General features: G+C 32.4%; 3 protein-coding genes across 9 annotated transcripts; 1 reads left to right on the forward strand and 2 right to left on the reverse strand.

Moving 5' to 3' along the window:
• The first annotated feature begins 116 nt into the window (after nt 1-116).
• LOC107425132 (very-long-chain (3R)-3-hydroxyacyl-CoA dehydratase PASTICCINO 2) lies at nt 117-3,379 on the forward strand. Of its 5 annotated transcripts, none has more exons than XM_016035067.4 (9): nt 117-1,528; nt 1,706-1,817; nt 1,955-1,979; nt 2,125-2,213; nt 2,309-2,365; nt 2,470-2,540; nt 2,627-2,708; nt 2,814-2,910; nt 3,036-3,379. In XM_016035067.4, exons 1-9 carry the CDS (start codon nt 1,452-1,454, stop codon nt 3,104-3,106), a joined length of 681 nt encoding a protein of 226 aa, XP_015890553.1. In that variant the 5' UTR covers nt 117-1,451; the 3' UTR covers nt 3,107-3,379. The 5 variants fall into 5 exon arrangements, with proteins under 5 accessions (XP_015890553.1, XP_024932631.1, XP_024932628.1 ...); XM_025076863.3 differs by having other exon boundaries at nt 1,961-1,979; XM_025076860.3 differs by lacking the exon at nt 1,955-1,979.
• A 742-nt stretch (nt 3,380-4,121) lies between these two features.
• Nucleotides 4,122-9,593, reverse strand: LOC107425147 (guanosine nucleotide diphosphate dissociation inhibitor At5g09550). Its single transcript, XM_016035087.4, has 13 exons — nt 9,387-9,593; nt 8,640-8,702; nt 8,437-8,520; nt 8,058-8,165; nt 7,779-7,951; nt 7,346-7,457; nt 6,572-6,652; nt 6,432-6,494; nt 5,933-6,034; nt 5,726-5,850; nt 5,324-5,534; nt 4,734-4,808; nt 4,122-4,472 (listed from the first exon to the last, which is right to left on the reverse strand). The coding sequence occupies exons 1-13, from the start codon at nt 9,471-9,473 to the stop codon at nt 4,419-4,421; spliced, it is 1,338 nt and encodes a 445-aa protein (XP_015890573.1). The 5' UTR covers nt 9,474-9,593; the 3' UTR covers nt 4,122-4,418.
• Nucleotides 9,594-11,168: 1,575 nt separating this feature from the next.
• On the reverse strand, nt 11,169-16,069 carry LOC107425139 (MADS-box protein JOINTLESS). Of its 3 annotated transcripts, none has more exons than XM_016035075.4 (10): nt 15,951-16,064; nt 15,675-15,762; nt 15,284-15,522; nt 13,452-13,530; nt 12,516-12,580; nt 12,310-12,409; nt 12,030-12,071; nt 11,895-11,936; nt 11,608-11,765; nt 11,169-11,407 (listed from the first exon to the last, which is right to left on the reverse strand). In XM_016035075.4, the coding sequence occupies exons 3-10, from the start codon at nt 15,463-15,465 to the stop codon at nt 11,395-11,397; spliced, it is 681 nt and encodes a 226-aa protein (XP_015890561.3). In that variant the 5' UTR covers nt 15,466-15,522; nt 15,675-15,762; nt 15,951-16,064; the 3' UTR covers nt 11,169-11,394. The 3 variants fall into 3 exon arrangements, with proteins under 3 accessions (XP_015890561.3, XP_024931906.3, XP_015890560.3); XM_025076138.3 differs by having other exon boundaries at nt 15,626-15,762; XM_016035074.4 differs by lacking the exon at nt 15,675-15,762 and having other exon boundaries at nt 15,951-16,069.
• Between the last annotated feature and the right edge of the window lie 8,830 nt (nt 16,070-24,899).

A 24,899-nucleotide genomic window follows, 5' to 3' on the forward strand; every position in this document is an offset into this window, starting at 1 on the left:
TATGAGTTTAGAATTATGATTTATAAAGAAACCCGACTTTTAAGTTCCATTAACATAATGAAACCATAAACATTTCTTTGCTTTCATTAAAAAATAAATAAATAAATAAACGTTTCTTTGCTAATTATAAAATAAAACAACCGTTGCCCCTTGGCTGTTTTTGCGTGCACATAAATGTTAGAAATGAGTGGTAATTTTAAAAATCTTTTACCTAAATATATGTAGAAATATTGCATAAGACAAAGATAGGGTGATATTAAATCATGTTAAAATCCATAGAATGCATGAGATGAGGAAAATGGATTCGGAAATTTAATTTTAACAACGCCCAACTGGCAGTTTTTCCCAAGCCTTGAGTGACTAGAAAGGTAATTAAGTCATATATTGTAGTACTCTTTTTTTTTGGGTGAAAATATTTTTATAGTTTCAAGGAAGTTAATTTATGAAGCTTAATTAATTAATTTCAAACCAACAACATATAAATCATGAATGAAACCCTTTAAACACTGGATTATCACTCGCAGGAATAGAGAACCATGCATTAATGTGGTTTGCTTATAAATTTAGTATGGTTATGTTAATATTTGCCTTTTACATATGCTTAGATCAGCAAATGATGTCAAGAAAAAGAATGAAAATCATACATACAACATGAATGGCAAGTATCCGTACGATGTTGACAGTGACTTCAAGTTTTATATTTTCGAAGGTTTCACTTGCATTGCAAATACATTATCACAAAATTTTAATAAAGAAAACTCTGAAAAGAATTTCTACCTCCGGAAAGAATTAAGTACGATCAATGTCCCTACATATAAAATTGAGATAGTATTGTCCTTCCCTTAACCACCGACCAATTAGTCAATGATTATTTTCATCAAAAAAATTGGTCCTTGATTATTGTTCCATATTAGGTCTGAACTTAAAAAGAGTTGCAAGGAAAATATGGTTCATTTATACACATTGACAAGTCATGTTTTCCTTATGCTTTCTTATGGTTTTCCTTTATTTCATTAATTTGGTGGAGAAGTAATAATAGAATACCAAACGCTTTGCGCATCATATAAGCAAAAATCTTAAGGTATAAAATACCAACGACCACACATGATTATGCATTTCAGTTGGTAAGTTTCACATCACAAATTTAAACAAAATAAAAATGGAAGGCCGTATAATGAGCATAACATATATGTGAATATTAACAAAATAGCAATAGTCGTGGAGAAAACTCATTGCAAGAGACAAGCATACATGCAGTTTGTGCTAATTCTGGTGGGGAAGCCCACGTAATTCCAATATTGAATAGCAAAAGCTAACATTTATAGCTGCTCAACTACGTCCTTTAATGCCTCTTTCTGAACCAGTTTTATCTTCTTCCGTACCAAGAATCGTATATATAATAAAACCCAGTTCTTCATTGTCATTAGGGTTCCTCGGATCTCTTTTTTCTGATGGCAGCAAGTGCATTATCAGTAGTACTCAAACGCGTATACCTTGCCGTTTACAACTGGACTGTCTTCACTGGGTGGCAAGTTCAAATTCCATTTTTATTTCTTGAACCCACATCGGATATGCAATTTTGTTGCATATGATTCGCTCTGCATTCATATATCTTTTATCATATGTGTGTGTGTGTTTCTTTAGTTCTTACTTCGATTTTATTTGCTGATTTCTCATGTTTTGGAGCTTTGGTTTGAGATTTCAGGTCTCTAGCATTGTACTTGGCTTTGAAGACACTGAAGGAAACAGGCTATGGACATGTTTACAAGTCTGTAGAAAAGCCTCTTCAGCTTGCTCAAAGCGCTGCTGTTTTGGAGGTAGTTTGTTTCAGCTGATTAGGAAATTTTGCTTTCTTCAAGGCACTTGCACGTGTAGAACTCATATTTATTAGTGTATCTTAAACCTTCTCTGTTCCTTTTTTTTTTTTTTTTTGGAATGAATTATTTGGTGGAAGGAACAGATTCTCCATAGCCTAGTAGGTAAGTCATCCATTTTGCATGAGTTACATTCTCTATATAACAAAATTTGTTTTTTCGTGTAGTAATGAAAACAGGAACTTATTTCATTTGAACCAAAGTGATGTTTTAGTTCATGGTTTTTCCATATCTTATTCTATGTGTAAAGGTCTGGTCAGATCCCCAATAACAGCAACGCTGCCACAGATTCTTGGCAGACTGTATATTACTTGGGGGATCTTATGGAGTTTTCCTGGGGTAATTAAGACATACTTTTTCCTTCCAATTAAATTTGTGAAGTATTCAGTTAATTAATGAATAATTCTGACTAACCAAAATGAGCAAATTATCAGCAAACTCAGACTCATATACTTGTCAGCACTCTGGTTTTCAGCTGGTCCATTACTGAGGTGTGTCTGACAAATAAATATTTGTTCATAATATTTGAAATCACTTCCACGGCTAAAAGTATTTTTTTCAATCTTCAAACTTCTTAAGTTCCTCTTGTTTATAGGTTGTTCGGTATTCCTTCTTTGGCACAAAAGAGGCACTTGGTTTTGCACCTTCCTGGCTCTTGTGGCTAAGGTAAAAGCCATATCTTATGTTGTATGAAAGTGATTGCATTGCTTTGTGGATAATTCCAATAATAGAAAATTGTGCTTACTTTGAAGGTATAGCACCTTTTTCTTGTTGCATCCGATTGGTGTTACGAGTGAAATTGGTTTAATCTATATCGCCTTGCCAGACATTAAGGTAAAAAAGTATTCACAGATCCAGATATAGTTCCTTCTTCTAATTAATCATCAAAATACTTGTTTAAAGTAATCCGCTGATAAATTCACTGATGGTCTTTGGCAGGAATCTGAAAAATACAGTATAAAGATGCCCAACAAATGGAACTTCTCTTTCTATTTCTTCTATGCTGCAATTTTTACAATTGGAATCTTTTCAATAGGCATGAACATGGACTATTCATTTTTACATGTTAATTTCATTATAATCTTTACTGTTTATCTCGTTCATTCATCTTTTTAATCACTGTTTTTGGTTAAAAGCTACATTGTTTCTATTTTTCTGCAGGCAGTTTTTTTATGTTCCAGCACTTGTGTAGGCAAAGGAATAAAGCTCTCTCAAAACCAAAAATAGTGTAAAAGCAGCAGTTCACTACTTTCATTTCTTATTAAACTTATGAATATTTCCTGGACATGATATTGTCTCACATGGCGTGGAGCATCTAAGAAGAATAACAATTCTGCAGAAGATTTTGTATATTATTTGAAATGATTCAGTTTACACTAGCATGAGATGCATATATCTATACTTCAGTATAAACATTCAAAGATGTGGCTGAAATTGCATTCCATTAAGAATGACTGATTCCTCTTCTTAATTTCCCCTATAGTAATAGTATCAACTATTTTCTTCATGCACTGAAACTTAACTAGAAGTTCGTAAGCAAAATAAGTAGGTTCATTGGGAATGGCACTTACAAATAAAGAAAGAGATGAGACTGAATCTCCAGGTGACACAAACAAAACACAGAAACAGATCAGATATAAGAAAGCATAATTTGGTGGCATAGAGTTTTGTAATCTTCTCATCATTCTCAGGTTTCTGGCAGTTTCCATTCGATAATGGCAACCTCGCTAGAGATCGTGTCTGCTGAAGTTGAATTTCTCGCTGTATGATTTACTTACAAAGCTCGAATTGCTGTCACCCCTTTTTTTTTTTTTAACCAAAATTACTGTTCATTACAGTATTGTTATGTCAACAGTAGTGTGTATCTTTTAGCTGATGAACTGTTAAGAATGTCTTAAATCTTTTGTCATTGTATCATGTGGAAAAACGCGTTAGTTATGTAGTAAACAACATATAGTTAACAATTTCGTGTTATTTAATGCATTTTGGTATATGAAAAGCTAAAAACAGAAAGATATTTTAAGTTTTGCTAAATCTAGAATATGACTGTTTTTGGTTTTATTTTACTTTCACATCATAGCCTAACTAGGTCAGTTTGAATAATAACTCCCATGCATGAATGCTTTTAGGAACATCAATAATTAAGATGGCCTTACCACTTATCAATCGAAAGAAAGAACAAGATGGTATTAACACAATTTGTAATTTTGAAAAAATTGATTAAGAACTAAGCAAAAATTCTGATGAAACTAAAATTAAATTTTAGAATGTCAAACGAATTAATGCTATCAGCAACTAGCGAGCTAGTGGCAGAAAAAGAAAGCTTCTAACAAAGGACCTCTGACACTTAGTACTGGAATCAATTTTGAACAAAAGAAGGTGCAAAAATTCGGCTCCAAACATACAAAAAACACAAAGCTGACTATAAAGAAAGTTGGACCTATAGTCTCACAATTAAAAATTAAGGAGAAAAAAAAAAAGGTACAGCATTAAGTGTTGTTGTAGCTCCTAATCCAGTACTAGTTCAAACTTAAGGCCACAATTTCATTCTTCAGAAGCAGCGCTAGCAGCACTCAAATCCACAGACAAGTCAAGATCCTGAAGCATGATCAGCAACAATCAGTTGTCTCATTCTTTAAAATAGTTGGAACCATGGTAGAAAAATGAATAATTTATACAAAGTTGCCAATGCAGAACTGCTTGGAACTATGGCAGTGAAAGTCCTTTTTTGCCTCGAGTATCTTCTCTCCCCAATCAGTATGGGTTGAGGGTCAGGTTGCAGGTGTATTTTCCATTGGAAAAAATTCAATATTTTGTGGAATTAGAGACATTTTCATATTTCAAGCATAAAAATATTACCTTTCCAGTAATTTTACTATACATGGCAATCACATCTTGTACTGTGGTTTCGAAGTGTGTCGTTGCATCATAACTCTGCAAAACAATCGAAGAAGATGATCATTAAAACCAACTTTGAAATGAGTCATAAGGAAAAAAGCAGGAGCCTGGAATCCTGAGACCAGATCATTTGCATTAGGTATTATGTATTGAATTGTGATGCAGCAAGATTTTAGATTCATTTACCAGCTTGTTTGATGCCACAACTCTCCTACAAATATAGAATCTAACATGAATAGGTAGAAGGCCATTATGCCTTTCAGTCAATACGAAGTAACAACACAGGCCACAGAGTCAAAAGTTTTGATGCTTACGTCATACCAAACAGAAAACAAAGTGATATAATGGACTCATTATATCACATAAAAATTCAAAGTTCATAATCACATAAAAATTGTTTGAAAAATGCATTTCTGGTGCCAAATTGCTACCTTCAACAATAAAGAAATGAGAAAGAAGAACATTGAGATGTCTCTTAATGTTGTTAGGGGTTGTCAGGGTAAATTTAAAATATCGAAATAATTTACTGTATATGTATAATGTATCCTTACCGTGGAAATGAAACAGTAGTCAACATCATGCTGGTTAATAGGTTCATATCTGTCGAAAGTGTCAAAGAAAATTTCATCTATAGGTCCAAGGAGATCAATTCCAGGCTTCAACTCCACTTGAGGGTTATCAGTCTCTGCCTCTGTTAAAACAAAAGCAATGTATTTCCCTTTTGGAGCTACATTGTGGGAATAGGAGCAGCAAAACAGATACCTGCCACAGTTGATTTCAAGAAGCAAACTGAGAGAGCTCTTCTATTCTACTCTGGCATGATAACTGAATCTTAATACTCATTTTGCATCCTCTCAATAGCTTTTTTTGTTCATTCTATTTGGTTTGAGTAAACAAGCATGTTCACATAAACTTATATAAGATAAAAAGAGAAAACAAAATAAACAACATACATATCTGATTTACGTCCAAGTTGCTTCTGGGGCAGAATAACCTGGCCTGAATGAGAATCATTGGTATTTGGAATCGGATGACTCATAATACATATTGCACGGGCAACTTTTCCAATCTTCTTCACCTGTTACAACAGAAGAAGATTGCATTTCCAGTCAGCCAAAATCAAAATGGCCTTGCCAACACAGATGATAATTTGTCTTAACCTTGTCGGGCAGGTATGAAGGATCACAGACAACTTTTTTGCATTTTGCAGTTTCTCCTTCTGATGTCACTCCATACGCCTTCCCACTTTCATCAAACTCTACCTGAAATTTTGCAGCATCAGCTATTGTGGACCAATAGTTTCTACTATTTTCAATTGTATAAGTTCTGAATGAGCTAAATATGCATGTAAAAGATACCAGAAGCAAATCTAAGTACAATTGTGTCAATTTAGTTTCCATTACTACAATATCACATGGTTTCGAGCTGAAGTAATCATTCCTAATTTCATAATATTCATGAATAGAAAAATCCATCAAGTACAATATTTTCCAAAAACCTGGAAATGTCACTTGAATATACTATCCAATGCAAGTCCTTAAAGTCATGTTAAGTTCATAGACCATAATCTAGTTCCAACTTTTTAGCATGTATGTAAAATTAAGGGAATTATAAGGCTCATAACAGAGAATTTAGTTTATTGGATGCTTATAAAAGAACCTTGCATTCTGGCTTGCCAAGCATGTAGGTGCCACCATAAACAGCACTTAGCCGAGCAAATCCCTGATTATTTGTTGCAAATATGATCAGACAACAAACCATATCTCAATAAGAAACTTGAGTTTTAGATGAAAACATACCTGGGGCAGTTCTCCCAGTCCATAGAGGGGATATATATAAGGAGACCCTCCTTGAAAGCGTGCCAAAGATTCTGCATACAACTTTTGAGAAGATAGGCCAACATGTATCAGAAGACAATAAAATTAATCCACAAAAGATTGAACAAGAGATGCAGACTATATCCAAAAATATGGATCATATTGTAGATTTCGGTGAAATAGATCTTGCATCCTAATAATATCTAAGCTTTGGGATATTTAGTCATTACATGAACACTACTCTGTAAGTTGTACCAAACAAATTGTCTCTTTCTTTTAACTTTTAGACAATTCTAACTTCCATTATGTTCCATATTGCTCGAGAACAAGAAAACAGAAGGAAGAAGCAGAGCTTTTTCTCTAACGAACCTATCACATGTTTCAAAACTGGATTAGACATGAATATCAAGAAATGCTTCTACTTTATTTCTGCCTCTAGAATCTTCAAGAATATTCAATATAAATCTACTTTGATAAGAGAGGAGAGTGTATGAAATAACAATCCAGAAGAGATAATCAATGATGGAGTACACAGATTAATATGCCATGTAACCACAGCAGAATCTTGCATTTTCCTTTCATCACTACAAACTAACAGCAGCAAATAAACTCGCCAGTTTCTACATCATGCATTTACGATGTATCTTATGAGGTATACACAAAATGAAAACTGATAAATCACTGAATAAAAAGAATGTCATCATATAAACCTGGTAAAATAATAAACAAGAGAGACAAAATGAAACAATTCGCTACCTTAATCCTCTTCACAAAATCCATAGCAGGCCCATCCAAGTAACTATCATCTCGGTGGAGTGCTAGTGCATGGCCAATGAAATCAACTGTGTTGTCATCTAGCCCATACTTCCTATTGTACATGAAAAAGATAAGTCCGAGTCATTCAATAATGGACATGGAATACTTTATCCTAGGAGACAAGAAAGATTTAATTTTAGTTTCTGAACTAGGTATATCTTAATTCAAATTTAACATAACCTTTAAAGGTTTTGGTTTCTTTAAATCCTGCATTTCCAATTCTTGTAGAAAATCAACCAGCTTTTATTACATTTTTCTTCAAATTTGATAAATATGCTTTCTTTCAAATAATTCCATGCTTCATTGCACCGCCAATATCATCAATTATTAAAAATGGTGAGGTAAAAAGCAAGGAAAAGATGTCAGGAAGTACGAAATAAGATCTCGTGCTGTAACTTTGTTGAGGTCCATTCCTTCATGAGACTTTGGATCATTCTCATCATAGTCTTGCACATATATGAAAAATTTTCGAGCACGTCGCTTCTCAAATAATCCCATAAGTTGAGATTTAAGAGCTTCTACATCAGTAGCTGGTACTTTATGGATCTGGAAACAGGACTCATGTTCGTTAACTAGGAGGAAAAGAATGTTAATCATTATACTTATACATATAATATTCCGGTAGTTATTCAGACAATCATCGGCATCATACCTTCCCTTTGTTGTAGACATAACTACCATCTACAGCCTTGAAATTGAGGTATTTTGTTACATCGGTATGAATAAGGACTCGAACCAGAGCACCATTAGCCATCATGAACTATCAAACCAAAGAAAGAAAGAATAGCAAAGAATAGCAGTCATCAGAATGAGATGTAGAACATATAACAGGAAAGAAGATACCCAAAGTTTATCCTTTTGAATTCCTGAGTCTACTTGTTATCAAGATTGACTCATGCAACCCCAATCACATGAACGAAACGAGGCCACTTCATTGACAGCCATGAACAGTATTAGCAAACTTTTCTAACAACTGACTGCAGCATTGACAATTATAAAATAGCAAGAATTATATGCCTCCCCTTTGCTACCTTTGGGATCATGTCGACATTATAGTCTTTGCTTGAACCCAAATTCTCTGGAGGCTTGTCACTGCCCTTGAATCGCTTCCACAGCTACAAGGCAAAGATAGAAATAAATAAAAACCATATAATATATATTAAAAAATAATAATAATAATCAATAAAAAGGAAAAAAAACAGGATACAGTGAATGACTACTCAAAACTAGATACCTGATTAAGATTAAGTGAGGTAGACTCCCCTCCATAGTAGTCATTCCTGTCCATATGCAGAACCTATTTAAAGAAACTACAGAGTTAAGAACTAGCCACCTCGATGTTCTGAACCCCATGTTATAAATTCAACTATAACATCAACAATCAAGGATGTATCACAGTAGATCCAAGAGGAAACAAAACCCATAAAAAAGCTACTAATTTTTGTAAAAATTGATCCGCAGTTTTCGTTTTTTGCAGATTTATTTGAAGCAATCTGAAGGATTCAATAAAAACGGGGTAAAAATTTTAGCACTGAAAGTTCATTACATAATTTATAGGCAATCTAATAATTGAGTTAACTAAGATAGAAGTTAAGTCTTTAAGGTCGGTTTAGAAGGCTAGAAGCTACATGATGCATAGACAGATTAGACTCCGAGATTTTCTATGCAATAAATTTCCGTTTAATTACATCAAACATCATAACCCATACTTCTTCAGGGAGGTTGCCTTTCAGAAAGACACAAAATCAATTAAAAGCACATCTACTGTAGCCATATTCAAAATACTTCAAGTGTAGCCCAAAAGTTTATATAAATCTAAGAGTTGTTTCGCAATACCCATTTAGCTTACACACGTCTGATATTTGACAAACATATAAGCAAATGCCAATTCTCAGACATTTTATAGGCTCTGATGAATTTGCAGAATTATAAAAAGAAGCAAATGTACAAAACACTGAATAATGTGAATCATAGTGCATACTTTGAGACCGTTGACTGAGAGAAGGCCGCTGAGAATGCATTCTTTGAGGCCTGTTCCGAGCACTATGACGTCGTATTCTTCATCCATGGCTTCCACACAAAAAGAGAAGAGAATTGGAGAAGAAGAAGAAATGAAAGTGTGAGGCTTTTTTATTTTTATTTGTGTTTTTGTTTTTGTTTTTTTTTTTTTAATTTTTTTTTTATGTTGGCAGAGAGAGGGAACAAGTCTATGGCGAAGCGTTCCGTGAGCTTCGGTTAAAAACCGTTATGATCCGCACGTGCGGATCCACCACTAGTTGCACGTGGACGCTCCTCCGCACACTTTATTTATTTCTACCCCAATTTGGCGTCGTTTTAAATTTCTTTTAGTAAAATAATATATTAATAAACACTTTCATATACTATTCATGGAAAACCAAAATACAAAAAAGGAAAAATGAATTAATCATTTCTATTCATACGTTTAGCTGTATATAAAATTGGAAAATGCTAAAAATTGTATATTTATTTCAAGTTTAGGCAAGTTTTTTTTTTAGCTACTTTTTTTTTTTTTTTTTTGGGATGATAATTCATCTAAACTTAAATCTGTTTAAAATAAAATAAAGATAAATATCGAGTTACATCATAATAAGAGAATACTAATTTTAATATTTTAAAAACCAAACTGAGAAAAAAAAAATTTAAAAAGTTTTGAAAACCATTAATTAAAAAAAAAAAGGTTGTTCAAAAAAAAAGAAAAGAATAAACAATTATATCCACTCTTTTTTGAAATAAAAAATGTACAAAGCATTGAAATAGCTAATTATATTCACTCTTTTTGTTATTTCTTTTTTAGTTAAAAGTTATAATTTTGATTACATAATAATTTAATTAATACAAATAACCGAAATAATGGACTTTACATTCTGCAATTCTTTGATCAACCATCACATATATATAAAAAGTTGAATATAATCCAATGGCAAAAGGGTTAATCAGGTGGATCATTTCCAAAATTGAGATTAAATCACCCCTCAAATCAATAATATATGTTCCTGATCATCTCAAAAAAAGTCCTTGATTTTATTGTAGAAATATATTTTCTTTACAGTGCGATAAAATATTTCACTTAAATTTGAAATTCACTAAAGAAATGTAAAAAAACATAAAACCTGTTTAATAACAAGCTTATTTTTTATTTTTTAAAATTATATATAATTTACTTACTTAAGGTTTGTTGACGATAATTAAAATTTATTAAATATATCATTTAACTATAAATATTAAAAAGTTAAAAACCAACATAACTTTAAATTATGTTTCATTTTTTTAGTTATGTTTTTTTTTTCCTACATTAATAATTAATATAAATGTCTAATCATCACATCTAACAATATATACATTGAAATAAACAATCTACACAAAAATAAAAAAAATAAACTTCCCTTGAAAATCAATTTTATATATTTGGTTTTTATTAATAAGCTAATGAATATATCTCAATCTTGTCTTTCTATTACTGGTTGTTTTTTTTTCTTTTTTCGTTATTATTAATTTATTTCTATAATTCCAAGTTCCAATTGGGCACGCTAACCAGCTCGCCCAACTAGCACCATGTTTTACTAATATTTTCTTCCCCTATTAGTTTTTTTATTTTTTAATTTTATTTTTAATAATATTATTATTATTATTATGTCTTGGATTACCCCTTTAGTGTATTGAAGAGTTGGCGTAATTGTACTTAAAATTTAGTAATAGAGAGAGAGAGAGAGAGAGAGAGAGAGAGAGAGAGAGAGAGAGAGAGTGTTTGAAAGGTTAAATAAAGATACATTGCTCATTGATGGCGATAACATATATATATATATATAATATATGATACCTTGCTACTAAGACAAAGAGGGGTTTGATTCACATTCTGTTATAACAATGGATTGCAAGTAGAATTATCTCAAACCAAAGAAATTAATCAACTCATTAATTTCTCTTCCTTTTCTTAATCTGCCTTGCTTCTCCCAAATTCCGGTTCAACCCTAGTAAGGCAACCTGCAAAACAATATTTGAAATCAACATTACATAATTTATATATAATAACACATCAATTTATAATAAAATAAAAAATAAAAAAAAAATCACATTGCTTGTTATTTACATATGTGTTAAGGTTTGTTTCCAATAATGTATTTCTCTCACCTCCATCTCTCCTATTTAGATTTTAATAAAAATTGGTTTGAGTTTTTACTAACCCCAACTTGAGAGACGTATCTGAACTGTCGTCGTAGTCTTGAGGAGGGCCACCGGAGTTGCAACCGTTGGTGACGGACTCAGACGACTGGCCTTCCTCGGTAACAACGTTCTCCGAATCGCCTCCAACATGCTTATGGTTATCAGATATATCCACCACCTTCAAACCAAACACACAGCAAGAGAGCCGTTAGCGAATGCATGGTATGGAGCAAGAAGCACATGATGCATCATAGTTAACGTATGCATGGGAGAAAATTGATGAGAGCAGGCCAGAAGAAGCTCATACTTGCTGTCTCAATCGTTCATTCTCTTCCATCAATTGCATTCCCTGCATCAATTTTTATATATATTCGTACATCCCAATCAATTCTAGTATAAATTAGAATTATAATGTTCGAAGAGTTTTGAGTTTGGTCCTAACCTTTCTTTGGAGATCAATGATCTCTCTCATAATCTTGTCACCCTGAGAGAGTTATAATAACCAAATTAGTTAAGCAGATATAAATAGAAGGATTGTTAGACTAGACCGAATTGCATTGGACTGGACTATTTTGATTCTAGTCCAATCAATTTTGGTTGAGCTCAATTTGATTGGACTACACTTAACATATGCCAGTCTCATCCAATCTAGTCCCATACAACAAATGGATCCAATGTGTTTTATGTCATTCCAAAAACAACAAAAAATTGAACATACCAACCTTCTTTTCTAACACACGGCTCAAACCAGCTTCAAGGGACTTCTCTAGCTCTTGCAGTTCTGCTATGTTTAATCCATGAAGTTCTTCACCTCTCATCTGCCTGTATTTTAAGGAAACTTTTACATCTAAATATTTTCACAAGAGATTATTAATTTATTTATGTGTGTGTGAGGGGGTAAGGGGAAGAAAAAGGATCTACAATGTACCTTAATTTATGACTTTTCTCTGCGATTTCCTTGTTCAACCTAGAGTGGTTGCTGTCCTCCACCAGCTAAATGTATCAAAACATTTCATATTTCTTTTTGTCAGTAAAAAGGATGTGAAAAAAAAAAAAAAAAAAAGTAAACAAATTAAGTAATTTGAAAATGGAACCCAAGCACAAGTCAAAATAAGAGGCCAGTAATTAAGGTCTTCCCTTCCCTTTTTTTCTTTTTTCTTCTTTTCTTCAAGTGCATGCTTTTCATTTGATTTTATCATGTTAGATATGATATCCATTAAAAAAACCAAATTAATTAAAAGATTTTCTACCCAATGAATATGCATGTTCAATGAAATATGATGTTAAAATAATACTGATTAGTAAATCTGTTAAGATTAAGTGCAAATGAAGATTTAAACCCACGGCTTAGATTATAGAAGAGAATATTTCTAGAAATTAACATTTAGCACTTTTGGCCATATAGATATGAAATTGTTCTATAATTTGACAATTTTTTTTTTTAAAAAAAGAAAAATAATATACATGACAAAACAAGAGTATGAGAGCTAGAAAGATATATACGGTAATTCATGAAAAATGAATGGTTGTCCAAAGAGTTTTACCAATATCATTTCAAAGAAGGAAAAGACAGAAAGTACAATGTATATTACTTGAAGAACAAAAAATTAATAATAAAACTATAAACAAGAACAAGACAAAACAACCATTTGCAATCAAACAACATTGCTAGTTGCTTCAGCCAGCGAATTACAACAGTGCATTCAGACTAAGCACTTCAAATTTAAACAGATATGTATACACAATATGATATATGTGTACTTTTTTAATGTGTGCATATAAATATATGTGTGTGTGTGTGTGTGTGTGTGTGTGTGTGTGTATTACTTTTATACATTCCATGAATATAAGAAAAAGAACTAACCTGCAACTCGAGAGATGGCTGTTCGAGTTTCTCAAGATTCTTCGAGTGCAAATTATGCCTTTCTAGAATTTCTTTCATGCTTCATAAGAGAAGTTAAGTAATACGAAGTCAGTTGAAGTAACAGCGCTATCATATATGGGGAAAGAAGATGAAAGTGATACTTTATAAGTCCACTCACAACCAATTACGTTGTAATAATTAAATCTCAGTAGCATTTAAAAGAATAAACCATATAAACTAGTTACAACTTGAAGTAATTTTAGCTATTAATACTTATTATATTATTTCATTCCATATATTTGAAGCGAGAAAATAATGTATATATATATATAATTAAGGCAGGCCATTAAATCCTTCAAGCTTACTATACTTCTACACGTTTCCGTGTAACAATCTAACATAAATATTCACCCAAAAAAAAAATCTAAAGATACATAAATAATAATCTTCCATCTCTAACATTTTCAAAGAGAGTTATGGCAAAGATTCAAGTATTTTGTTGGCAATGTCAGTAATCTATAACCAGTACGCATGTCACAGATATCAGTAATTATTACAAACATGTACTCTAGGTTGAGCGCTTAATTAACTTAGATTTTATTTGCTTTGTATCATTTCTTTTGAACCACCTAGATACGGAGGAATTTGTAAGGTATTTATCCCCCATGCAAAAGATAGGCTGCTACTTGCTACACAACAGTCAGCCCGATAATATTTGCCTCACTTCCACTTTGGTCAACTTGGACCACAGAAAATATATAAATATATAATTGAATGAAATAAAAAGAAATGGATGACAAGACAGAATATTAAATCCAACAACGTTTTTTTTTTTTTTTTTTTCTCCGTAAAGCTTTAATAGAAAACAAGTTGAGATTGTAAACTAAACTTTTTGTTTTTTAGATAAAGGTATAGCCTGCTACTTTCATATATATGTATATCTATATATATATGTGTTTCCCATTTTTCCTCAGTCAATATTGAAACTTTCTTTATGAGAAGAAAGTGTCACACATAAGTTCCATAAAAAGCAAAAAAAAAAAAAAAAAAAAAAAAAAGAGCTATCGAATAACAAATAATAATAATCTCAAAACCATCGTTCTAATTGAGTCGCTAATTTCTCTTTTTATACATAAATTAACTTTACACTCATTGTCAGTATCGTTCATGGTGAAGTGTTTTATTTTGCATAGGTTACTGAAAGATGATATGAATAGGCTCTTCATATGTGTTTCTCTATCTATATATTATATATATGTAATATATACACATAAAAGAAAGTACTGCTATTCTCACATCTCCAATCAAAATGACAAGTCAATGTAAGCCCTTTTTTTTTTTTTTTTTTTTTTTCCATTTTATGCAACACCAAAATACAAAGCTAAAAACAACTCCAAAATAGAAGAAATGAAGATCTGCGTGCATTCGTATGTTTGAATGTATGTGTGAGAGAAAGAGGGAGATGAAAAGCTACAGAAGAAAAAAAACAAACAAAAAGAGTTAGATGAGGAAGGAACTGTACTAGCAAGTAGTTGGTTAGAAAAACAGCATTTTTTATTCAAACCCACATAATAGTTTTACAAAGTGTAGAGTTTATGAGTATAAGATTAATCCCCCAAGTTGAAGATAGTCGATTTAACATAAAATATTTTTAAGATTTTCATTTTTTTTGGGATCAAACTTTCTTCATCACACGTATAACTCAAACACACTGGTAAGGACTGTTGAAACACTTCCAAAGAACAAACTGGGCTTAACTACCCAGGTAAAACCATTAATTAGTTTACAGTGAAGATGAAGAATATACATAAGAGAAAGAGAGAAGAAAACACCTAGAGCTGGCGTACTCAAAGAGCTTTCCAGTCGAAGAGAAAATGATAAGAGCAACATCGGCATCACAGAGCACAGAGAGTTCCTCAGCTTTCTTGAAAAGCCCTCTTCGCCGTTTTGAAAAAGTCACTTGCCTCGCCGTCGCGTTGTCGATCTTCCTGATCTGAATCTTTTCTCGAGCCATCTATAAAATCTCTAATCTCAAACTACTTCTTCTTCTTCTCCTTCTTCTTTTTCCTATCTGAAACACCAAATAAATAGATAAATCCTTCTTTTCTATTACTACGGAATAAAAATCTTTTTAAAAACAAAAATAAATTAAAAAAACAAAAATAAAAACCCACCACCAAAAAAACAAAAAAAAGTTGCCAAAAATGGAGGTTTAATGGGTACCAGAGAAGCTAAAAGAGAGACAAGCCCAGAGCGAGAAATGGCAGCATTTTGTTTTTCCAAATTAAGGTAAAGAATCAGAGTTGAAACCCTAAGTTAGAGAAAAAAAGAAAAACAAAGAAAGAGACCCATCTTAGATCCAACGGAGAATCAATGGTACTAGTAATAATAGAATGAAAATCAAATTTTTAAAAAAAAAAAAATGTAAAACCTCAAAAACAGCATGAAAGTTTGGTTTGGTGGAATTGGGGTGAGAGAATTTAGTGGGTGTTAACTTACCAGATTGGGGTAGCGTTGGTTTTGGTGCTGAGGGGGTGTTTGGTTGAAACTTTGAAAGCTAGCTCAGAGAAACACAAAAAAAAAAAAAAAAAAAAAAAAAAGCCACCAATGACTGAAAGAGAAAGGAAAAGAGAAAAAGAAAGAATGTAAGCGAGACACTGAGAGTGTTATAAAGAAACTGGCTTTTTATGGTGAAGCAAAAGTATGAAGTCCTTTTTCAAGTCTTTGCCCTTTAGTTGCTGTAAAAGGTTAATATGAATGAAATATGTTGAAAGGGTGTTAAAAATAAAATTTCAAAAAAAAAAAAAAAAAACTGAAATAGCCAGGAAGATGGGGAAGATTCGTATATGTTATACAATTCAAGGGTCTTTTTGCTTTTTTATTCCATTTTTTATTATTATTATTTTTTTCCAATTTTGTCCGGACTTGCAACCCGTGTTTAATTTAATTCTCACTTTTCTCCTTTTCATCTTGCACCTAATTTTCATTATTCATTATCCTTATCTACATCCATATTTTTTCTTTTTTTTCTTTTTCTAATCATTAATCATTAGCTAACATCCAAATTTTTGAAAACAAAAAAATTATTTCTTTTTTTTTATTTTGGTTTTTTTACAATTAATGTTTGCTTCACCATTAGTGAATTTGAGACATTATCATTATCAAAACAAAAAATTGTTAGGTTTAAATTTAAATTTTCTTCTTCGCTTTGAGTAAAAGAATTTCAACTTCCTTATGCAATGTTGAGGTCTCCATCTCATTGGATAATTCTCCATCTCATTTTAGTATTAACCAAAATAATAATTTCACCTCCCCCTCCAATTTTGTACTATTGGCTTCATTTTCCCTTTTTTTTGAAGTTTCTATCCCATTTATTAAAAATTCATCTTTTAATCCTCTTTACAAAAAATATTGATATTTTATAATATTAACCTTGATCTTTGAGCCATAGCCAAAAACTTATTTCTAGAATTGCTAAAGGAGGTAAAGGAAACAAATTGTGTTAATTTTGCGGTGACACAAAGCATATTACATATTCAATCGAGTAAAAGAAACTGACATTGACAACATGATTGGTTTTTTGGTCTTTTTGTTTTTCCTTTTTGTTTGAAAACACATGACTATCGGTTCGAGAATTGAGTGGGTTTCATCTAGATATATACAGAAACATGAAGGACTAAAATGCAAAATTGTTGGTCAAAAAGGGGCAAATACTCAAAAATAAAAATATTCAATATCCCAAAAGAAATCCACCTCTTTATCTGAAGTTCCCTTTTACGGGGAATATCACTTTCCGTACATAAATGCCATGCTTCTGCCTCTGCATCACTGTACACCAGCCATTATTGCCCACCTGTTGCTCAACCATCACTCTCCTCCGTTCATTATCCACCAAAACACATAAAACAAAAACTAAAACTCCATTGGTTCTCTTTCTCTATCTCTATTTCAGATAATCCGCACGTGATCTATGCATCGGATACATAATTAGCCTCTTATTAGCTTTTTCATTTGCATTTTTGACTCTTCTTGCCGCTAATAGTAATATTACCTTTTCGCTGGAAAAAAAATAGTATCATTCTCTATTTTGGTGGGGAAAAAAAAATATATATTGTAGTATTATACACATCAACTCAATGGTTCTATGCCGTATAGCATTACGGTAACAAGGAGGCTTGCCATCCACCATCAATTATCACTAATAATATCGTTTTCTTCACCTCATATAATATTCTAAATTATAATTTCAACCCCAAGAATTATTATAAAAGCTTTCAAGTATTTCGAGGAGGGATATATTAGATATGATTTTTAGTATAGCATAGATTTTTATTTTTATTTTTTACTATCAAAATTGAAAGAGAATTTTATTTTTATATTTGATAATTAAAAAAAAATTAAACTTATAAATAATTAACTTTAATATTATATAATAAATTAAAAATAAATATATATTTTAGATAAATTTTAAAACTATTTTATATGAGATAACATAATTATAGATTAAAATAATTTTGTCACATATTTTTTTTTATTTTTTTATTTTATAATAAATATTTTAAAAAAAATAATTATTTAAAAAAATTAAATTAATATTAATTTTATCATTATTCAAACAAATTGCTGATAAAAAATTTAAACTTTAAAAAAAATTAAAATATCATAAGATTTAGAATTGCTAAAAATCTTTAAACTTTTAAAAATTTTTATGCTTCTCCTGAGAAAATAAAAAAGTTAGCATCTTTTATTATCAATATAGGATTTGACTTTTGAGGATAGTATTTAAACTTCTAGAAAAATTCTTGAAAATGACAAGATGAGGTGCTCCGCGCACCCCCATTGCCATTTAGAAAGAAGGGTCGAAGGTTCAATGGCACAAGAAATGATTATTCGCATTGCAAGGGATAAGCTCGAAGAATGGGAGGGCAGCGTCCATGGTGACTAGGATTGAGATAGAAAGGGTTCTCAGTGAATGTGGAATCGGCAAAAATAGATGAATATACAATTAGAAAATATATTATTTGGTTGACTTAAAATTTTAAGGTAAAAGTCTTTTGATATATAATTGATTATGCATATAATAAATAAATAATATAAGAATTGTAGTATAATTTAACAATTTTATATATATTTCTAAAGATATATAAGAAATAAGATTAGTTTTCTAAATGAAAATAATATAATGTCATTTTTTAAAATGTATATAAATTAAAAAGAATAATAGTGAAAATAGCTATTTTATTTTTGTTATCCAACCATGTATTTAAATTATAATAAATGAAATCACTGATTGAATTTTGAGATAAATGATAGTAACGATATAATTATAATTTGTAATTACAGATAAACTAATCGTATAAAACAACACCATACTATTTGGAATCCAAACTTAATTTAATAACTAAATTTTAATCAAAAAGTATGGATACATCAATTGTCAATTAAAATTTTAAAAACAAATCATTAATACTTGAGAACATTTTTTGCTTAACCCAAAAAAAAAAAAAAAAGGTAAAAAGAATAGGGATTTAGAGGGTTGTCAATGATTTATCATTGTTATTATTGTTGTTGATAAAAGATTTCATTGAACAGAAGGCCTTACATCATTGAAAAGAGTATCAGAAAGCCAACTGGTCGATCTTCAATCCAAACCACAAAATCAGAACAAGAAAAAGCAAACCTAGCTAGCAAGAAGATGTGCAGCCTTGTTACCAGTTCTGAATTTATACGTATAAGCAATAGATCCTACTTCATTAATAATGTTTAACAGATAGAAGCAGTCTTTTTGCTATTTTTTTTAACAGGGTTTTTGGCACTAATACCTTATATAGTTTCTATATTTTTACATTTTATCATATATGGTATCAAATTAGCATGGATGCCTCTAAAAATTTGTAAATGGTACAATATAAATTCAAAATCTTATGTCTCTGTTTCGATTTTGGAAAGTGCTGAGGAAAAGTAGAAAAAAGTAAATAAGGATTTTGAAATCCTATTTTGGTTTTAAAATATATTAGGGAGAAAAAATAGAATGGAAAAAAACAAGAAAAAAAAGTTTATTTAAAAATGTCAAATTCAATTTTCCTCTCAATTTGGGAGGAAAATAGAAATCGTTTTGGAAACCTTCTTCGCCCAGGTTTAATTTGACAATATTTAGATTCTAAAAAATCAGCAGTAATTGTGTTGAAAAAAGAATCAACTTTTATTTTGCTTTAAAAAAAGTACTAAAATGTTTGATAACTTATATTAATAAAAGTGCTATAAGGTATAAAACTTATAAATAAATGTTTGGTAACTTATTAAATTGAATACTTGTATATTTTATAATTATTAAAATGGACATGGTATTTATATAGGCTATTTAAAAAAAAAAACAATGATTTATATGTAATTATGTTATTATACTTTTTATATTAAAATTAAATAATTTATAATAAATTGTAGAAAGTATAACCTCAAAACATATGATTTTTGATTTTTTTGTTCAAATCTCAATTTTAAAATAAAATACTTAACAACCAAAAAATTATTTGTTTATATATATATATATATATATATACATAGTCTTTTTACTATACGAATATCTATATAGTTTTTCTATACAGATATAAAAATTTGGTTTTTCTGTATAAATATATTAAAAATAAGAAAGATAATGATTTTTGCACAATCGTCTAGAATATTTCGACCTACAAAAGATGATATTTTTTATAAAACCATCGTGTTTTATGATACCCCCACCAAATAATTATGTAGATATTACAAGATTGAAATATTATATATACATATATATTACATTTATTTAGATATTAAAGTGGTAGATACATAATATAATTTTTAGAGAGTTTTTTATTTGAATATGACTATTTGATTATATAAAAGATTAATATAATATGATATTATATTAATTAATTAAAAGTATTTTAAAAATTTAAATTTATTTATTCTAATTGTAAAAGAATTAGATTTTTAAAATTATTTTTTAATCTAATTTTAAAAACTGTTATATAATTGCTAAATTTCTCAAATAATTAACTCTATTATACTTTTATTCAATATCTACGTTTTTGATATTGCCAAAAAAAATTTCATGAGTTTTAAAATTTCCAAAATCAATACCAAACAAAGCCTCACTCTTTCTCTCACGCTATCCCTCTTTCTCCTTTCTCCGTCTGAAGTCAAAAACTTCCTGCAAAGCTCCCTCTCCAGTGGTCATCCCCACTCCATTTCTCTCTCTCTAGGTTTTTCTTCCTTCAAAATTTTTCCCTCGTCTTTTTGTTAGCAACCAAACAAGAAAAAAAATTTGTTAAGGAAAATCATTTTTTTCCTTTTACTTTTTTTTTTCTCTATATTTTCTTAACCTCAAACAGAGCCGAAATGAATCTTTAACTAGTAAAGTGTATGCGCATTATATGGGGACTGGATTCCTTTTTCCTATATAGGAATATAATCATAATAAAATTCAAATTATATTACTATTATTATAAGTTAGCAGCTAAGAAATAATTAATAAAGATTTTGGACTAATAATGCAATGTTTAAAAACGACAAAGAATATTGATGCTAATTCAGATAAAATATAAAAATATTAAAACGACAAAAAGTACTGGATATCAATTTTTTTTTTATAAATATCAGAGATGATGGATTTGAACTTTCTGGGTATTTGTACGATAAATGGACTGTTGTGGGGTTCATTTTAATTAATTGACCATCGTGCATCTTTCTTTTGCTGCCATTGACCCATCATACTTCACATTTTCACATGTCGTAAAGGACCATTTTCAATTTATATTCAATCCAAAAAACAAACAGTATCAAATGCCGGAAGTTTGTCCAGCAACACTGTACAATTTAGATGAACGTACTTGAAAGTCTGTATCATAAGATGCAATAAATGAACTTTCCACCCTAAAATTATGTCTCACGCGAATTCCGTATTATCAAACAGTCAAGGTAAGGTTGCCTTTGTTTTACAAAATAACTTAGCCATTGTTGCTAAATTGCAGTCTCTCCATGTGAGGAGGTTCTACCGGAAGGTTAGAGGTTACACTGGCAGTGATTTCCCAACAGAAATTACCGTGCAGTGAAGAGTGGAAAGGGAGTACTTTCGGACAACTAGAACATTTTCCGTGAAGTTGAATCAGAGGCGGGGTTGATGGCGGCAGAGGAGGGCCCATCCCAAATGTAGGAGGGTTTCCCTTAGCTCAAGCTTACAGTTGACATTACAGAAGCTGAAAAAAGATCCAACCTTACTCTAGTGGGGAAAATTATCACTGAAAAGGTTACTAGAACAATAACAGTGACGATGATTATACGAAGAATTTGGTTCACCCAAGAACCAGTTAGAGTGGAGCAGTTAGACACCAATACCTTCTTGTTCGTTTTCAAAATGAAGGCGGACTGAGATAGAGTGTGGTTTCAACGGCCATGGACTATAAATGGGGCGCACATGTGTCTCAAGGAGTGGAATCCCCACATGTCACTACGGGATTTTGATCTCTCCTCTTCCACTTTCTGGGTCTAGATTCATGGTCTCTCGTTGCAATTTTTAAACAAAGAGAATGCCTGCAAGATTGGGGTTCTACTCAAGGAGGTGATTTGCTGTGAGGATTCATCGAGGAAGAACCTCTTGGGTCTAAAATACTTACGAATTCAAGTGGAAGTACATATTTCAAAGCCACTGTTAACTGGCTTCTTCCAGAAAATTAGTTCTAGTCGAACATGGATTTAGTTTTGCTATGAGCGTCTAGGGGACTTCTGTTATAAATGTGGTGTTATCGGTCACTTAAAAAATTCATGCAAAAGTAGTACAAATACCTTGTCTCAGACGGAAGGCGATGAGTATGGGGTCTGGGTGCGTGCGGAGGAGGGAGCGTTCTCAGTGGTTAACTCTGGTAGTCATCTGCGACGCATCGAGAACCCATGAAGAGACTTCTTTGATTCCTGGTCCAATGAGGAACTGGGGGTCGTGGAGATGAACCCTCCCTCAGACCAGGGCAAGGCAAGTATTGCGAAGGCTAGGGCGGACCTCCAAACTTCGACAGTGGAAGATGCATCGGCACCTGACTCTAAGGCTCAACCTTCAAGTCGCACGGTTCTTGAAGGCCTAATCACTGTTCACAGCAGGGGATAGTGTCAGACAGAGGAACGAGTCAGAAGAAAATGTTAGGGAAAAATATAGACAAGGTTGACAAGGGACAGAACCCTAGGCTGTGTGAATGTGTCTCGAGTTACGACATTAGCAGTGAAGGTTTGAATTTTGAAAAGAATAGAGAGACAAGAACCGTTGAGACAACCTGTGCCGAGGGTGGAACGGGTGTAGAGGTAAAACCTAATGTGTGTTGGAAAGAGAAACAGAAGTTTCCTGAGACAAAAGGAACTTCGTTGAGTTCAAATGAAGTCATTACAAAGGAGCCATAAACGAGGAATAAAGTAGGCCTCAAGCGTAAGATACAACAGATTACTAACTATTGCGGGCTTGTAGGAGGCCCACACAAAAACATGGAGGTAGGGGACAAGGCTGGGGGTGGAGCCCAAGTCTTGTGCAGTGCTACAGACATGGTGGTTGGGCCCAATGAGCACACTTCTTCCATAATTCAACAGTCTGCGAGCCCAAACCATAGGAAAGATAGGAAATTCTCGGAGATGGAAATCCCAATCCAACCCAACGGGAATAACAATGACCCAGGATCCCCATTTCCTAATTCAGGGGAGTTATCCTCTAGGTCCCCTAAAATGAGATTGAAAAAATGCGCTCAAGTGATAACACAGAGAAGCACTCTGAAACAACACACGTTGATGAAAGAACCTCTTCGAGAGGAGACTGTTACTTCTATGGCTGAGGAGGCGGGCCTACACATGCCCCCCCCCCCCCCTCTTCCAAGCCATGAATATCATAGCTAACTACCGAGGATTAGGGAGGACCTCTGCAGTTCATGGCCTGAGAGACCTTATTCGGAGGTACTCCCCATCAGGCTTGTTTCTATGCGAAACAAACAGTACTAAGGACAAATTAGAAAGCATTTGATGGAAATTGGCTTTTGATGAGATTTTTTTCGTAGAAGCAATAAACAGAAAAGGCGATTTAGCGGTGTCCTAGAATTGAACGTGTAATTGGGAAGTGGTGTCAGCCTCTTTATGGTCAATTGGAATTCATGTAGAGTCAGAACAATCGGGGAGCTGGATGTCATAGTTTTGCCATTGTCCGGCAAAGCGATCGCTGAGAAAGACGTTCTGGGAGGAATTAACTATGAATATTCGATCGGGTCTGAAGTCGCAGGTCCTTAGGCAATTTCAATGATGTCATTATCCCAGAGGAAAAAGCAGGCGGTAGACCAGTTACACTGAAGTCAAATTTTTTCTTAAGGAATTTTTTATTTGATGTTGAAGGTTTAGATATTGGGTTCAATGGGAACAGGTTTACGTGGTGCAACAAACAAGGGGGCAAGGTGAATATAAAGAGCGCCTAGACTAGGTGATTGTTAGCCCAGACTGGAGAACAACGTTTGACAAGGTCGGCATTTTTCATCTTTCTGGGGCCCTTTCGGATCATATCCCCATACAACTAAATTTATTTGCGGATCATCGAACACAGAGAAGACCTTTTCATTTCTGTGAAATGCGGACAAAGGATGAAACATGTGAAAAGGTGATAGAGGATGCTTGGACGGTAGCGGATTCATCAGAACGGGCATCCTCGGTAAGATTTAAGCTACACAGCACTGCTTTAGCTTTAAAGAATTGGAATAGAGATGTGCTTGGCTTCTGTCAAACTAGAATAACAGGGCTAGAGAATGAACTTCAATGGATTCAAGGCTTAGCTCCACCGGTGGAGAATCTTTCAGAAGAAAGGAAGTGTTAAGGAGACCTGAATGAATTGAGGAAACGGTTGGAAATGATGTGGAGGCAGAAATCACGAGAACTATGGCTTAATGCCGGGGATAAAAACTTTTTCATACCGTAACCATTGCGAATAGAAGGAAGAGTTTCATCCCGGCTCTGAAAGATGCTGATGGTAATTGGAGAGAGACCAGGGACACCTTGGGGGCGCTTCTGATCAACGAATTTACGAAGTTGTATGAGGCTAAGGATCTGAGAAGAAGCAAATGAATTGGTGATCTTATCCCCTGTTGTGTTACTGAGGAAGAAAATAGAATTTTAGATTCTATCCCCACAGCTTGTGAAATTTGGAATGTTGTTCGGAATATGCACCCGACCAAATCCCCTGGGCTAGGTGGTATGCCTGCAGTATTTTTCCAGAAATATTGGCGTATAGTGTGACCAGATGTCATTCGTATGGTTCAAAATGTGTTCCGGTCGGGATTACATCCTAGAGACATTAATCGATCTTTTGTGGTGTTAATTCCAAAAGTCATTGGTGTTTTACAATTTAAGCACCTTCGCCCTATTAGCTTATGCAATACCTTGTAAAAATTATATCAAAAC

Source organism: Ziziphus jujuba, chromosome 7, assembly GCF_031755915.1.
Source record: "Ziziphus jujuba cultivar Dongzao chromosome 7, ASM3175591v1".
NCBI classification, from domain to species: domain Eukaryota; kingdom Viridiplantae; phylum Streptophyta; class Magnoliopsida; order Rosales; family Rhamnaceae; genus Ziziphus; species Ziziphus jujuba.

Excerpts from the sequence above, each read along its gene's own strand:
- LOC107425139 (XM_016035074.4), bottom strand. The coding sequence starts at position 15,465 with ATGGCTCGAGAAAAGATTCAGATCAGGAAGATCGACAACGCGACGGCG. Across the intron at positions 13,531-15,283 it reads TTTGAGTACGCCAGCTCTAG|CATGAAAGAAATTCTAGAAA; the intron begins GTGTTTTCTTCT and ends TCTCTTATGAAG. Across the intron at positions 12,581-13,451 it reads AGCCATCTCTCGAGTTGCAG|CTGGTGGAGGACAGCAACCA; the intron begins GTTAGTTCTTTT and ends TGATACATTTAG.
- LOC107425132 (XM_025076860.3), top strand. The coding sequence starts at position 1,346 with ATGCCTCTTTCTGAACCAGTTTTATCTTCTTCCGTACCAAGAATCGTA. Across the intron at positions 2,214-2,308 it reads TCTTATGGAGTTTTCCTGGG|CAAACTCAGACTCATATACT; the intron begins GTAATTAAGACA and ends GCAAATTATCAG. Across the intron at positions 2,709-2,813 it reads TCGCCTTGCCAGACATTAAG|GAATCTGAAAAATACAGTAT; the intron begins GTAAAAAAGTAT and ends GGTCTTTGGCAG.
- LOC107425147 (XM_016035087.4), bottom strand. The coding sequence starts at position 9,473 with ATGGATGAAGAATACGACGTCATAGTGCTCGGAACAGGCCTCAAAGAA. Across the intron at positions 8,521-8,639 it reads CCTCACTTAATCTTAATCAG|CTGTGGAAGCGATTCAAGGG; the intron begins GTATCTAGTTTT and ends TTTGCCTTGTAG. Across the intron at positions 6,035-6,431 it reads TTGGCAAGCCAGAATGCAAG|GTAGAGTTTGATGAAAGTGG; the intron begins GTTCTTTTATAA and ends GCAAAATTTCAG.